The sequence below is a fragment of the Pygocentrus nattereri genome, chromosome 24, assembly GCF_015220715.1.
Source record: "Pygocentrus nattereri isolate fPygNat1 chromosome 24, fPygNat1.pri, whole genome shotgun sequence".
Lineage (NCBI taxonomy): Eukaryota > Metazoa > Chordata > Actinopteri > Characiformes > Serrasalmidae > Pygocentrus > Pygocentrus nattereri.
Window position 1 is genome coordinate 31,782,481 of NC_051234.1, and position 14,921 is coordinate 31,797,401.

The window sequence follows — 14,921 nt, forward strand, 5'->3', positions numbered from 1 at the left end:
GAGTAATGCAAGGCTTTGATCATCAGAATAAACAACTTAAAAGGCACGACTAAATTTCCTTCCTTCGTCCGGAGCAGTTCACTCGCTCTTCGACACAGAGCTGTCTCTCTCTCTCTGTCTCACTGCAGGGTTTATTGCATTAAACTGATTTCCTTTTGCCCAGAGCGAGCATTTAATCCCTCGCGCTGCAGGCCTTCCATCCAGGAACTACTAATAAAGTAGAAGGTGTGCCGTGTGCCTCAGGCGGTCGTACGCTGGAGTCACGCCGCGCTGGGCAGTGTCCAAAACCCAAAATCGTTGTTCACAAAGTGCAAAAACAGACGATTTATTGAAAAATAAAGGGATGGCGTTTGACGCGAGGGTAACGTCTTTAATCGGGGATAATCGTTACAGCCCTGGAGCCGAGATTTAAGGTTTTTATTAATCTTTGAAGAAAACTAAACTAAATAAATTGCTTTGTTCAGTTTTTCTTCCTTCTGAATTACAGATATATTTAATTTGAAGTTTTTTTGTCTCTGTATTTGCTGAAAACATCAAATAAAAAAGTTTTACTTAATAATTTCTTACATTTTTTACATAATTAATTTATGTTCTTCTTTAACAAACTGCAAATGGAACTCTGTCAATTAGCAAGCAAACTTGAGAGAGAGAGAGACAGACAGAGAGACAGACAGAGAGACAGACAGAGAGACAGACAGACAGAGAGACAGACAGAGAGACAGACAGACAGAGAGAGACAGACAGAGAGAGACAGACAGACAGAGAGACAGACAGAGAGACAGAGAGACAGACAGACAGAGAGACAGACAGAGAGACAGAGAGACAGACAGAGAGACAGAGAGACAGAGAGACAGAGAGACAGACAGAGAGACAGAGAGACAGAGAGAGAGAGAGAGAGAGAGAGAGAGAGAGAGAGAGAGAGAGAGAGAGAGCGCAGGTGAGTGAGCAGCTCAGATGACCAAACACTGAAATTAACACATCACAGTCTAATCACCACCTGGTTACTCAGGTTGGCCGCCTTGTTCATCAGCATGACGCACTAAAGGGGAAACTCCACCGATTTTTCTAAATTTCTGTATAATTCAGTCACTGATACGTAAACAAAGTCATTCAGAGCGGTTTGATGCGAAAACGTCCAATACACGGAAACTCATCGACTCAGACGTCTTTACAGTGGTGGTGATGGGAACCAGGCGTCGCCATGACAACAACACAGATACAGACACTGCATTCACTATGAAAACCTACACGTGTCTCAGACTCGTACGGAATGCTGATGATCTAGAAAAACGTAGAAAGAAACTCTTCGGGGACGACTCTGCCTCACAGCGCCCTGCCTGTATCCCTCCACCACGAATGGCCTTCAAAACCAGATGCTTTAGGCCAAACTCTTACCTCAAAACAGCCCCTCAGACCTCAGGCAGTAACCCTTTCATGTAGGGAGCTTTTAAAGGTGGACGTCTGGTTCCCATCACCACCACTGTGAACAGCACTGACTCTTGAGTTTTAGAGTCACCTTATTACACACATGTGAAGAATCGATGGAGCTCCACTTCAAGCCAAATAAGCCTCTTGTCTGGGTTATTGGGAATGACTCAGATTCACATGAAACCCAAATCCATCATTTCGAAATCTAACCTACAGCTGAAACTCTGGACTGCCCCGTCAGGATTGCGCAAAGTCCGCAAACATTTCTCAAACCTGACACTTTCCTGTGACACGTTCGCCAAGAGGAAACAACCCGAGTGTGTCTACGAAAGGCTAAAGTTGGTTTACCAATTCGAATTTTCCCGTTCCACCTTAAATGGTGCAGCAGTGACGTTCTGGCGCCTCAGCTGAGGCGCCAGAACGTCACTGCTGCACCATTTAAGGTGGAACGGGAAAATTCGAACAAGAAGCTGGAGAATAAGAAGCTTCAAAAAGCCCAATATGAAAATAAGCCTCACGTTAATCTCTCAGTAGTTATTTTCTGTGAGAAAGTCGAGCTTTCTGGCGTTATTATTCACTGAAACACGAGATATTTTTTTATGTAAATAAACCAATTTCGGTCTCCTTAGTTACCTCAGGCGTTAGCTAACTAGGTTAGCTCGCCGATGTTACATGTTTAATCAGCTCTGGCTAAAGCTCGTCTCACACAAACAACCAAATTCAACTTTCTGAACAGGTTTTAAAGAAAAATTATGAAGTTTTCCAGCCGAGTCAGATGTTAGCAGGTGGAATAAACGTAACTTTAACCAGTCAGGAGGCGAAACGTGCCGGTTGTTCGAACAGAAGGCGCGGCGAAGCGCTAACAAAGTCAGCGAGGAGGTCAGACCTACCTGGCATTATTCAGCCCAAACTTTAAACACTTACCAGGTATTTCTGTCAGTTTGGTAGAACTCATCACGGAGTTGTCTTCTTGGCGTTTGACGTCTCCTTTATCCGGGAGAGAGGGATTTCCTGCTCGCTGGCAGGCGCCGAAAAAGCAGGAGGTGCTAAGTTGTGACGTGGAGTCGATTCCCTAAGAGTCGAGTAACTGTTTCAAATAGAATCACTCCGAGTGACTCTGTTTACGTCTCACTGAATTATTCTTTTTTCTTTCCCTAAAAAAGTTTCCTTTTTCTGACTTAATCTATGACATTAAATCCTGTTTTTGGGCCAGAAAAAGAAAATCCAGCTCTGATTGTGAGGTTTGGGGTCGTTAATAATTCATTAAGTTGACTCGAACGATCAAAATCATTTTATTCTCGCACAAATCCCAGCGCCTGCTGATGTTTACACGTCTGCATGATTCATTAACAATGGTGCAGGTCGTCCTTCGCCCATTCAGTGATAACATGGAAAAGGCGATCGTCCCGTTCAAAAGTGTGGAAAGCGTCGATTCTTTGACTCCAGCCTAAATGAGCCAGTGAGTCTGAAAGAGTCGGAATGCTTGGAGTCAGCACTTCGACTCTGTTGACTCCGTGTTTTATTTTTGTTTTGTTTTTTATCGTAATTGGCTTTTCCTAAAGCGGTTAGGACGGTTTAATGAGTGCTAATATATCCCTGTGTGATCGGCTCTGGCGCTGCATTGCTTAATATTAAATGGACTCGAAGAGTCGACTGTATCGACTCCAGCGGCAGGATTCAAAAGTCAGAGTAGACTCCAGAAAACTCGGAGTCATGCTGCACTGGGAGGTGCTAACGTCAGTTTCAGGGAGCAAAAGCGCTGATTGGTCAACGTTACTGCTACTGAGAGCTGATTGGTCAGTGTTACTGCTACTGAGAGCTGATTGGTCAGTGTTACTGCTACTGAGAGCTGATTGGTTAGTGTTACTGCTACTGAGAGCTGATTGGTTAGTGTCACTGCTACCGAGAGCTGATTGGTTAGCGTTACTGTTACTGAGAGCTGATTGGTCAGTGTTACTGCTACTGAGAGCTGATTGGTCAGTGTTACTGCTACTGAGAGCTGATTGGTTAGTGTTACTGCTACTGAGAGCTGATTGGTTAGCGTTACTGCTACTGAGAGCTGATTAGTTAGTGTTACTGCTACTGAGAGCTGTTTGGGCAGTGTTACTGCTACTGAGAGCTGATTGGTTAGTGTTACTGCTACTAAGAGCTGATTGGTTAGTGTTACTGCTACTGAGAGCTGATTAGTTAGTGTTACTGCTACTGAGAGCTGATTGGTCAGTGTTACTGCTACTGAGAGCTGATTGGTTAGTGTTACTGCTACTGAGAGCTGATTGGTTAGTGTTACTGCTACTGAGAGCTGATTGGTTAGAGTTACTGCTACTGAGAGCTGATTGGTCAGAGTTACTGCTACTGAGTGCTGATTGGTTAGAGTTACTGCTTTTTGTAAAGTGGGGCAGCGATGATGAGGCAGATGTGAAGAGAAGCGAGATTTATTTGGGGCAAATCCAGAATCAGGGTCTAAACAGTCCGGGATCAAGGAGCCAACATGGAGAGATTGAGGGACAGACATAACAAAAAAGAACAGAGACTAAACACAAAAGGAAAAATAGGGACTAGGAAAAAAATAACAAAGGCCAGAAGATACAACATCAAACAATACAATACACTACTAAGACCAGCAACCTAACAGGGGAAAACACAGGGCTTAAATACAGGAACGGGTTAACGAGACACAGGTAATTAACGAGAGGGTTAACAAGAAACAGGTGAGAACCAGTCAAGGGTGGAGTTTAGAAACAAGGGGGCAGGACAGGGAAGAAACAAAACAAGGAAGCACATGGACAAGACCAGAATGTAAACACAAGCACATGGAGGACTGGGACCCTCCCAGTAATCGTGACAAAAATGACATGTAATCCGAAAAATCAGAAGGGTGCGGTTCAGCGTCCGCTACTTTAAACCAACCGGATCAAATTCTGCGGCATCGTTTCCTTATAATACTAAACAAAGTCGTTAGATATGAATGATGTAAATCATTTTATTCTCACACACATTGCAGTGATTCTTAATATTTACACATCTACATGATTTATCAACAATGTTGCCGGTCATCCTTCATCCATTAAATGTTGCTATGTACAAGGCAATCTTTACAATCCTTCATCCAGCAGATTCGAACCATCTTACGCAAGAAAAGATGACACTTAGAAGTGTGGAAGTAAAGTGAGAAAGGACAGATGCAGAGAATTCTAGCTTTAAAATGTTGGCCTTTAAACTGTCAGGCGTTCTCAGGGCTGTAAGGTGGAATGAATGGAGAGTTGATTCGGTTGCTGGTGATTAAGTAGCCCAGGCTGCCAGCATCTTCATGTCATCTTCATCCTCCACTCTCTTCTTGGTTGCTGCAAAATAAGAAGAGAAAGATTCTTTTTGGAAACAGTTTTGGGAAACATCTCCCTTAAGAAGGCAAACTTTCTGTCCACAGACAAATTATTAATCATTTTTTATTGTTGTTACTTGATGAAAATATAGTAGTGGCGCTAAACAATTTTGCCGTTCTTCCAGAAGCACATTTGTGAGGTCAGACACTGATGTTGGACGAGAAGGCCTGGCTCACAGTCTCCGCTCTAATTCATCCCAAAGGTGTTCTATGGGGTTGAGGTCAGGACTCTGTGCAGGCCAGTCGAGTTCTTCCACACCAAACTGGCTCATCCACGTCTTTATGGACCTGCTTTGTGCACTGGTGCGCAGTCGTGTTGGAACAGGAAGGGGCCGTCCCCAAACTGTTCCCACAAAGTTGGGAGCGTGAAATTGTCCAAAATCTCTTGGTGCTGAAGCTTTAAGAGTTCCTTTCACTGGAACTAAGGGGCCGAGCCCAACTCCTGAAAAACACCCCACACCATGATCCCCCCTCCACCAAACTTTACACTCGGCACAATGCAGTCAGACAAGTACCGTCTCCTGGCAACCGCCAAACCCAGACTCGTCCATCAGATTTCCAGACGGAGAAGCGTGATTGGTCACTCCAGAGAACACGTCTCCACTGCTCTAGAGTCCAGTGGCGGCGCTTTACACCACTGCATTCCACGCTTTGCATTGCGCTTGGTGATGTAAGGCTTGGATGCAGCTGCTCGGCCATGGAAACCCATTCCATGAAGCTCTCTACGCTGTTCTTGAGCTGATCTGAAGGCCACATGAAGTTTGGAGGTCTGTAGAGATGGACTCTGCAGAAAGTTGGTGACCTCTGCGCACTATGCCCCTCAGCATCCGCTGACCTCTCTGTCATTTAACGTGGCCGACCACTTCGTGGCTGAGCTGCTGTCGTTCCCAATCGCTTCCACTTTGTTATAATCCCACTGACAGTCGACTGTGAAATATTTAGTAGTGAGGAAATTTCACGACTGGACTTGCTGCACAGGTGGCGTCCGATCACGGCACCACGCTGGAATTCACTGAGCTCCTGAGAGCGACCCATTCTTTCACTAATGTCTGTAGAAGCAGTCTGCAGGCCGAGGGGCTCGGCTTTATACACCTGTGGCCATGGAAGTGACTGGAACACCTGAATTCAGTGATTTGGCAGGGTGAGTGAATACTTTTGGAAATAAAGTGTACATCATCAGAAGGGTATGCAGCCCCTAAGGCGCCATGGTATAAAAAAAATAGTTAATGGCATAGCTTTCCCTCGCAAAATATATGCTTGCCAGACAGAAAGCGAACGTAGGACCAGAGGTGCCCAACGACATTGCTTATATTAGAGCTTTGTTTTTAGCATATTTGACGTTAAAGCTGTTTTCCCAGTTTGGCCAGTCAGTGCCCTTAGGGGCTCCATAGAAGGGGACTCTTCTGGTCTTTAAACCTGCAAAACTATTACACAGATCACATAAGATGTGAGCAGGAAAGATCAAGACAGAGGTAGTCAGAGCTAATTGTTGCCCAGGAGCTGCTCAATCCCACAGTACCCCACCTTCTCACTGTCTAGTACAGGGACTGTGTGTGTTCAAGAGAGAAGAAGAGAGCTGCTCACTTGTGCGCTGGCTGGGTCGTGTGCTGGGTAGTTTGGTGGTTGGTACGCTGGGCAATGTGCTCATTTTTTTCATGCTTTCCTCCAAGTCTTCCTGCTCCAACTCTGCCAGCTCTGCCAACAAGTCATCCTAAAAAAGGGAGCAAGAAAGAGAGACAGAGAATCAGAATCACTTTATTTCATCAGGTGCGTCACACATACAACGAACCAGAACGAGACATCAACACACTGAACAGACCAGATGAGCTCATAGACTGTTAGAAAGCATTGAACTAAGAGACAAAGAGTAATGGATGAGGCTCGGTGGGTAGTGCTGTCACCGCACAGCAAGAAGGGCCTGGGTTCTACGCCCCGGCCGGGCAGCCAGGGTCCGTTCATTGTGGAGTTTACATGTTCTTCCCGTGTCTGTGTGGCTTTCCTTCCACAGTCCAGAGACATGTAGTCAGGCCAATTGGACATGCTAAATTGCCCCGAATGTCTGTCTGTCTGCCTTGCGATGGACTGGCGACCTGTCCAGGGTGTATCCTACCCCGGGGAATATATATATATATATATACACACACACACATATATATAAATATATATATTGCTGTTGTCGGAGGGTCGCCGAGCTCTCCCTTAGAGATAGGGTAAGAAGATCTGCGATTCGGGAGAGGCTCGGAGTAGAGCCGCTGCTCCTCCACGTTGAGAGAAGCCAATTGAGGTGGTTTGGGCATCTGGTAAGGATGGCCTCCAGACAAGTCCAACAGGGAGGAGACCCCGGGGAAGACCCAGGACACGTTGGAGGGATTATATCTCTCGACTGTCTTGGGAACGCCTCGATATCCCTCCGGAAGAGCTGGAGATGGTGGCGGGGGAGAGGGAGGCCTGGGCCTTTTTGCTTAGGCTGCTGCCCCCGCGACCTGGACCCGGATAAGCGGTTGAGGATGGATGGATGGATGGATGGATGGATGGAAGAACACCTTGTATCTCCATTTTTGATGTTTTCCAGTTTTTTGGCATAATTTGAAAATGCCTGTTACCCTTTACATTGTGTGTTAATTTCATGATGAATGGATTAAAAGAAGGCACTGAAAATGACTTGTAAAACATTCTGGTTCCATTGACTTATATTAAAAGTAAAGTGTGTTTTTTCCTTCTCCTGTAAAGTTAGCATTTTTGAGATACAATGTTTTCTTCCAACAGGAGTGATATGCAGGTCGGATGACCTATACTATAAAAACTATTACGTGTGGAATATTACAGAATAATATGAACATTTGCAGAAATATAACATCTGTACAGCTGTGCAAATAGCATTATGCTACAGAGGAGTCACTGCAATACAGTAAGGAGGTTTGATGGCTTAGTTTAAACTTAAAGTGCGAGATGTCCACTGTGGTTAGTGAGCGCTACTCAGCTGGTAGAGTTGACACACAGAGAGAAATCGTAAGAGTCTTATTTAATGTTTCAAGCCGTTCAGGCATTTTAAGACGTATGATATAATGGCAGCGAAGACACCGTGTGCAGAGTAACAATGTAAGGAGTAGATTTATAAGAGTAGGAGTAGATTGTAGAGCCAAGAGGTCTCAATATGTGCCTCAAAGCCTGCTCTTTGAATCTGCCCAAAGTCCTCATCAAAAATAAGTAAATTTTTATCAGTGTCCTATCAGTATTGGTTGTTAAAACTAAGGAAAAAAAACATTATTTAAGAAAAGTGTCATATTATTAGTAAACAGATACAATAAGGCTTGAAGTTAAGGCTGAGAGAATATCAGTATGAGTAGAAGAATAAATCACTGCAGCACAAAGCTTTAAGGAAACACATCCCAGCAGTGGGCCATGACGTTACCTCATCAAACTCTTCGCCGAAAGGTTGCGAGATGGCATCAGAGATCTCCCGGGCGATTTCCTGCTGCTCTGTAATGTCCGCCATGAGAGAGTCGATGTTGTCCAGATCTCTGAGGGAGACAGAGCGAAACTCAGGGTGACTGAATTCCCTCAAAATAACAAAACCCATTTACTCACTTATTCACTGTAGCTTATTAACTGTGTTATTTAAAGTTTAAGTCCCTTCATTCCCTTTAAGTAAGCTACACTCTTTAAAAAGATGGTTCCTCAAGGGTTCTTTAGTATAGAAAACCGTTCTATACAGAACCATGAGCCCGCAAAGAAGTCGTTGCATGGTTAAACAGTTCTTTGCATCCTGAAATGGTTCTTAATAAGCTGTTTACATGACGTTAAAGCAAATATTGTGCAATTAGCTTCCTGTGAATGTAAGTCGGGGTTGCTTACATGTTCTGATGGACCCCTTTGATAGCTTTGGCAGCATAGCTCATGTTCTTCAGAACCTCAGTGTTCGTGTTGGCGTTCTCTAGCGCCTCCCTCTGGAACTCAATGGTGGACAGAGTCCCATCAATCTGAGTCAGCTGCTGCTCGAAGCGCTTCTTCCTCTTCAGGGCCTGCAGTGCAGCTGGGGGAAGATGAAGAATCATCGTCATCATCACCATCATCATCATCCTGACCAGCAATATCATAATGGGTTACACTGAAGTTTAGTTCTGCAGCTTCTGTGGCCATTCAGAGGAGGACTACATGTTGTTGATGCAATGCAGTAGATATGCTTCTCAATACAGCAAAACTAAGTGGTGCCTGAAGATGTGCCTTGTGTTAATGTGTTAATGTTTACGTTTTCAGTGTATTCCAGCATTTAACTTCATGAAACTGTAATATTTGAGACTTTAGAATGAGTTTTGTCTGGTCTCTTAACAACTAACAGCCAACGTGCCAGCCACTACACAGCGATACAATACAAAATGACATGTAACGATTTGTTATACTGTTACTGTTAGGGTCCTGCCAGCAGAGGGCGATGGCGGTGAGGAGCCACAGACTAATTAGGCTCACTTGATACACCTGTGGGCTCGCCTACTTAAGACTGTGGCAAACGGCAGTGTTTGTCACACCTTTGTAGAGGGGTGACTGGTATGGTACTTAGCCTTCGAAAAGAAAAAAAAAAGAAACTTCTCCAAAAGAGGGTTGAGAGAAGAAATTGCCCCAAAAAATAAAAAGAGTGAAAAAGAGGGCTGGAAAAAAACAGAATAGAGTAATTGCCCCAAATTATTCACAAAAAACAAAAGAAGAAATCCAAGCCATAAAAAAGGTGTTTACTCTAAGAGCGAACAAGTGAAGGAAAGTCTGCCTTCCCATCAGAATCACGGTGGCAGTGTGTTTTGTGTTCTCATTATTGTTTGTTTCACCTTTCTAACTCGGCCTTTGTTTGAGCTCGTTGGCTCTAGTTCCTTTAACATTCCTGCCTTTTTTTCTTTCCCTTCCTTAAAGGGCTTCAATCAGGGTTACCTGTGCGCCCCGGTGGCGCAGCAGTAACACCATGGACAGCTGCTGTATCTGCTGTGGGTTACCCTGTTTTTTTCATCACAAATGCACGCCTCGTTGCCCCAGTAAACCTCTTTACTCCCCCTTTTTTCGCTGGCTTTCAGTTCTGCACTTGGGTCTGTCGTCACGTAACAGTTACTCCCCTATGGCGGCGTTTTAGGGCCACTGATAATAAAAATAAAAACAGTAGACCTCGACAATAAAGTCATAATACTCAACTTTATTCTCAAAATATCATACCATTGATTTGATTATTAATGTGCAGTTTGTTTTTAGTTCAGTTACTAGATTTCAGACTAGAGCTGGGTGACATGGCAGAAATATAATATTGTGAGGCTTCAAGAAATTTGATGATACATGTCACATTTAATTTTTTTCACATGTCTGATCAGCTGGAACTGATCAAAAAGGAACCCAGGATGACATGTTTTAAAACATACTATCAGAAACTGTGATTACAGTGATTTTTTTTTTAAATCAATATTTGGCACTAAATCCAGTTAAACAGCTTTAATTTTGCTCTCTTTATAATGAAACATGCAGTTGGTCTGTTTTCTACAAGTACTGACGATGTCCACGATATGTACTTGCCAAGAACTTAGAACTTACCTAATGATATAGAGCATGCATGATAATTACCAAGACTTTGTAGTGTCATATAGTCACCATGGGAAAAAAAAACAACAGCTTCGTAATGAGATTCTCTGGAAAACATGTGGAATTTGATAATGCAAAAAGCATTTAATGACATTGTGAATGGCTGATATTGTTGCCTGTACAGAGAGTCACTATATCTGTCAGTATATAAATGACTCGATGAACAATCACAACCATCAAATCTGTAAAAATCATCCATTGGCTTGAGAGAAATGTAGACTAGAACAGTTCAGCACCGTGACAACCATAACATACAGTAGATATGAGCTGCAGTGAAAAAGATGATCTACAGCAGGGTTTCTCGAGCTGTGGGCTGCGGACTTCCAGTGGGCCGTGATGCATCCTCTAGTGGTCTGCAGGCCTGTACTCAGGCAGTAATTCGGGCTGGTAACGTCACTGTAAGTCATAAAAACCTAAGTGGACAAATGATTAACTAAACCTCTTAAACTCCTCGAGACCACCAGTGATTCCAAACCGCTCTTCATCATGTTCTTCATAACGTTCATGCTCCATCAGCTCCATTCAGAAGCTGGGCGTCGTGTGAGGCTGTAGCTCTTCTCTCCAGTCTAATAGACGGTGACGTCATTTTAAACCCTTATAATAAAAGAAGCTGAACTCAGTTTGTTTTTCTACTGAAAGTCGACCCGTTTTTCCCCAAATCTGGGCTCTAAACTATAAACAGACGGCGTCTCTTCAGTGATCTGCTCTGGAAACATCACTTTTAGAAAACACAAAGAGCGGCGGAGATTTTTGGCCTTCAGCAGTAAATTGTAAGTGTGTAGTGATATGTGGAGATCATAAAACACACGTTCTGATCATTTGAGGGCGATTTTACAAAAAAAAAGTAAAAATTTACATTTATTTCAGGCAGTTATTGAAAGAATTGTCTTATGATTTGGTCACGAAATTTCAGATGGACAAACAAAAATGTACCCTGGAAAACAAGAGGTTAACAATTAAACATCTAAGAATGAAATGTTTTCACATTATACCGAGCATAAAAAGACGGAGAGGTTTCTCAGGCGGCTTTGGTTAGTGTGGACCCATCACAGCATCAGCGACCAGAGTGGTGAAACTCAAACTGATAAACCAATGACAGAAAAGCAGATACGAAGTTTGAAGACTTAACATTTTTATTGATTGTGACGATGCTAATGCAAAAGCCTGATGAATGGAATATGCTTTATTTCAAGTGAATCACAGAAACCCTGAAACTAGAGACCAACCAGGTACTCTTTTGGAAAAGCCATTGGAGAAATTTCCATAAACGTGATGCACTGCAGCTTCAAAGCACATCCACCCTGTACATTTCTATTCCCCCCCACCTTTTTTTGACATTACTACAACCAAGCGTTGTTTTAACGCTTCATCTTTAACCTACCTGCAAACTTTGCAAACCTACTGACAACCAGAATGGTCGATCGGATCTTTTTCAGGCCCGGTTTCTCAGCTTTTAAGCATCGGCATTAAAAAAATAAATAAATAAAATGTTTTTTTTTTTTAAGATTTGTGGGCTGCTATGCCTTGTAGCTATCCCCGGGTGGGCCTTGAGGTGGAAAAGGTTGAGAACCCCTGATTTCTGTAGTGTTCTGTAAGTGTGACAGTAATACTTCTGCTATTAACTATAATAATTGTCTGGATTTACTTTTCGAACTCCTGCAGCCACATTTACATAGACGTCATCACAGCCACAGCACTGAAGGCCGGCCTGCTTTTAAAGTACAGTAAGGCCTGATAGGCTCTACTAGAAGAACACAGTCTTACTCCTCCACATTTATCGAGACCTCAAGGCTTTTAAAGTGTAAGATATTTTCTTGGGTTGAAATCCAGATGTACTGAGCTGAGAGGAGTGAGTAAGCAGGAAAATGAAGGCACTCCAGAAAAGTGAGATGTTTTTAGGTGCAACTCCCTTAACATACACAAAAGCCTCACATGTCAGGTCAGGGTGTAGTGCTCGTACAATAGAGCTCTCTAAACGAAGATGCACAGCACTGCAGGCTGGACCTGCATTAGAAAACAAGATGATTGGAGGATAGAGATAGGAAATAGATCTATAGTTCATATCATGTTCAATACTACAGGAATTCCTTTATTATTCCCAGGAGAATGCTACAGTAAACTGGGTCAATGGGTTAATATAGTGCACTACACAAGCAGCATGTAGGACTGCACTAACCTTATTACTACTATAGGAGGCAGAAATATATATATATATATATATATATATATATATATATATATATATATATATATATATATATATATATATATATATATATATATATATATATATATATATATATATATATATATATATAGTAGATTGTTATCAAAGTATACAGCACTAAATAAACCACATAGTTTCTTATGTTTGGCTTTTACACCATGTACAAGTCACTATTAATTAAAAGGGCATTATAATTAATATAATAATTATAATAGGGCATTATTTGGGATATAAACCGAGTGATTCAGAGGGTTTGGTTTGAAACGGTTCAGACGTCTTTACAGCAGTGGTGATGGGAACCACACATCGCCATGACAACACAGATATAGACACTTTATTTACCATCCAGAACCACCAGAGAACCTACACGAGTGTTTATATGGAATGTTGATGCTGGGAAAATAGTCATAAATATGAAAATAATCAGTTTTCTTTGGGGGCTATTTTGGCTCACAGCGCCCTGCATGTCTCCCTCCACCAGGAATGGATTGAAATTATGATTAAAATACATTTTAAGCCAAAACATCACAAAACTATCAGCGTCAGTCATCAGGCAGTGAATTCAGAACCATTTACTGTAGGAACTTTCTGTGAGGAGCTTTTAGAGGGGGACGCCTGGTTCCAATCACCACCACTGTGAACAGTTCTGACTCTGAGCTTCTGTAGAACAGAGCGTTTCACACCGAACCGCTCAGAACGGCTCTGTTTACATCTGAACTGTTTAATCATGCAGAACTTTTGAAGTTCCCCTTCAAAGGCACAGTGACAAAAAGCCTGTTTTATTATAAGGGATGAAACCGTGCTTGGGCAAAGTGGTCAGTGAAGTGGCTATTTTTGCTTTTTTTGAAAAAATGAAGCTTTTTCTGATGGATTTTTATAATGGCTGGTATCAGAAGGGCCAAAGTAAACAAGGCGTGATGTGAAACTTCGCTCTGTGGCTCGAAACTCAGCCCTGACACACGGACACACAGATAGGAAGTTGCACTTTCATGACTGTGAATCAGTTAAATATTAATCTAAAGCTCGACTTAAACGGCAGGTTACCTCTCTTGTTCTTGGTCCCGTTCTTTTTGGCGATGATGATTTCCTGCTCGATTTTCTTCTCCAGATATTCCTGTTTCTTGGTGAGCATGGCCTCGGTCTCCCGCAGCCTGTGGATGGCCTCCTGCGGGGATGGGCCTGCTCCAGACCGGGAATGGTGCTTCGATTTGGATCCGGAGCTGGAGCTGGATTTGGAGCTGGACGATCCGGACGTCCCTTTGAACAACTTGGCAACTTTACTCATAGCTGCTGGTAGAAATCTGCTGTATACCGGCCTCAAACTCTCTTACGGCCTGTCCAGTCCAGGAGGGAGTGAAAGCAGCCGCAATGTGGCTCAGAGTGGAAAAGCCTGACTGTCCACTTCCAGATTCAATTCAAAACAGCAACCCACACCTACACCTGTGCGTCGAGCACACCTGAGGAGGGGGCGGAGCTCAGAGTGACAGAGGACTGTTTTGTTAAGGGCAGCGTCCACTTCACTCTTAAAACAAGGGTTCTTTAGCACAGACATGGTTCTAGATAGAGACATTTGCATGATTTAACGGTTCTTCGGATTGACTGAGGATGTGCTGTAGGTGGTTCTATATAGGACAGTTTCAAAAAGGGTTCTAAATGGCACAAACGATAAGCTTGTAACAACAGAAGAATAAATAGAACTCTTTTCTATATAGAACCATATAAACCCGTTCTTTACCAGTCTGAAGAACACTTTCACAGTGCAAAGAAAACTTGGGGTTCTTTTGAGGCTTCATGGTTCTGTATAGACCCGTTTTCTTTAGTTATGGAAATATGCCCTCTTGAAAAAAGGTTCTTCAAGGTTCCTTTAGTAAGTTCAGTGGTCCTATTTAGAACCAGGAGCCTTGTATAGAACCATTTCAAGACAACTTGGTTCTTTGCACTGTAAAGTGGTTCTTTAAACAGAATGTGTTATGTGGTTCTAAAAAGGCTTCTGTTATTCTTACAATGTCAAGCTTCTTATAGTGTTCCTTTCTTGGGGCACGTAGAACCATTTTTAATATATTGCTATCTAGAACCATATACAATATTTTCTCCATGTGTTGCAGGCTCCAGTTTCAGAATTTAGTATACATGTATGTAGTATGTAAACACATAAAACATACCCAGCTCATACAGTTCATGTGATGTCACAAAATATATATATATATATATATATATATATATATATATATATATATATATATATATATATATATATATATATATATATATATA

The 14,921-nt window shown here is 42.6% G+C and overlaps 2 protein-coding genes across 2 annotated transcripts in view; both read right to left on the reverse strand.

Annotated features, from left to right (window-relative positions):
- Window positions 1–2,476, reverse strand: part of LOC108434224 (GTPase IMAP family member 4) — an 8,168-nt gene extending 5,692 nt beyond the window's left edge. The window contains exon 1 of the mRNA XM_017709203.2: window positions 2,353–2,476. Within this exon, the coding sequence (XP_017564692.1) occupies window positions 2,353–2,383 (31 nt within the window). The 5' untranslated portion in view covers window positions 2,384–2,476. The remainder of the gene's footprint in view (window positions 1–2,352) is intronic.
- A 1,912-nt stretch (window positions 2,477–4,388) lies between these two features.
- Window positions 4,389–14,180, reverse strand: chmp4c (charged multivesicular body protein 4C). The gene is made up of 5 exons (XM_017709202.2): window positions 13,692–14,180; window positions 8,663–8,840; window positions 8,220–8,328; window positions 6,392–6,518; window positions 4,389–4,769 (listed from the first exon to the last, which is right to left on the reverse strand). The coding sequence occupies exons 1-5, from the start codon at window positions 13,930–13,932 to the stop codon at window positions 4,708–4,710; spliced, it is 717 nt and encodes a 238-aa protein (XP_017564691.1). The 5' UTR covers window positions 13,933–14,180; the 3' UTR covers window positions 4,389–4,707.
- Window positions 14,181–14,921: the final 741 nt, after the last annotated feature.

Excerpts from the sequence above, each read along its gene's own strand:
- chmp4c (XM_017709202.2), bottom strand. The coding sequence starts at position 13,932 with ATGAGTAAAGTTGCCAAGTTGTTCAAAGGGACGTCCGGATCGTCCAGC. Across the intron at positions 8,841-13,691 it reads CGGGACCAAGAACAAGAGAG|CTGCACTGCAGGCCCTGAAG; the intron begins GTAACCTGCCGT and ends ATCTTCCCCCAG. Across the intron at positions 8,329-8,662 it reads AAAGGGGTCCATCAGAACAT|AGATCTGGACAACATCGACT; the intron begins GTAAGCAACCCC and ends TGTCTCCCTCAG.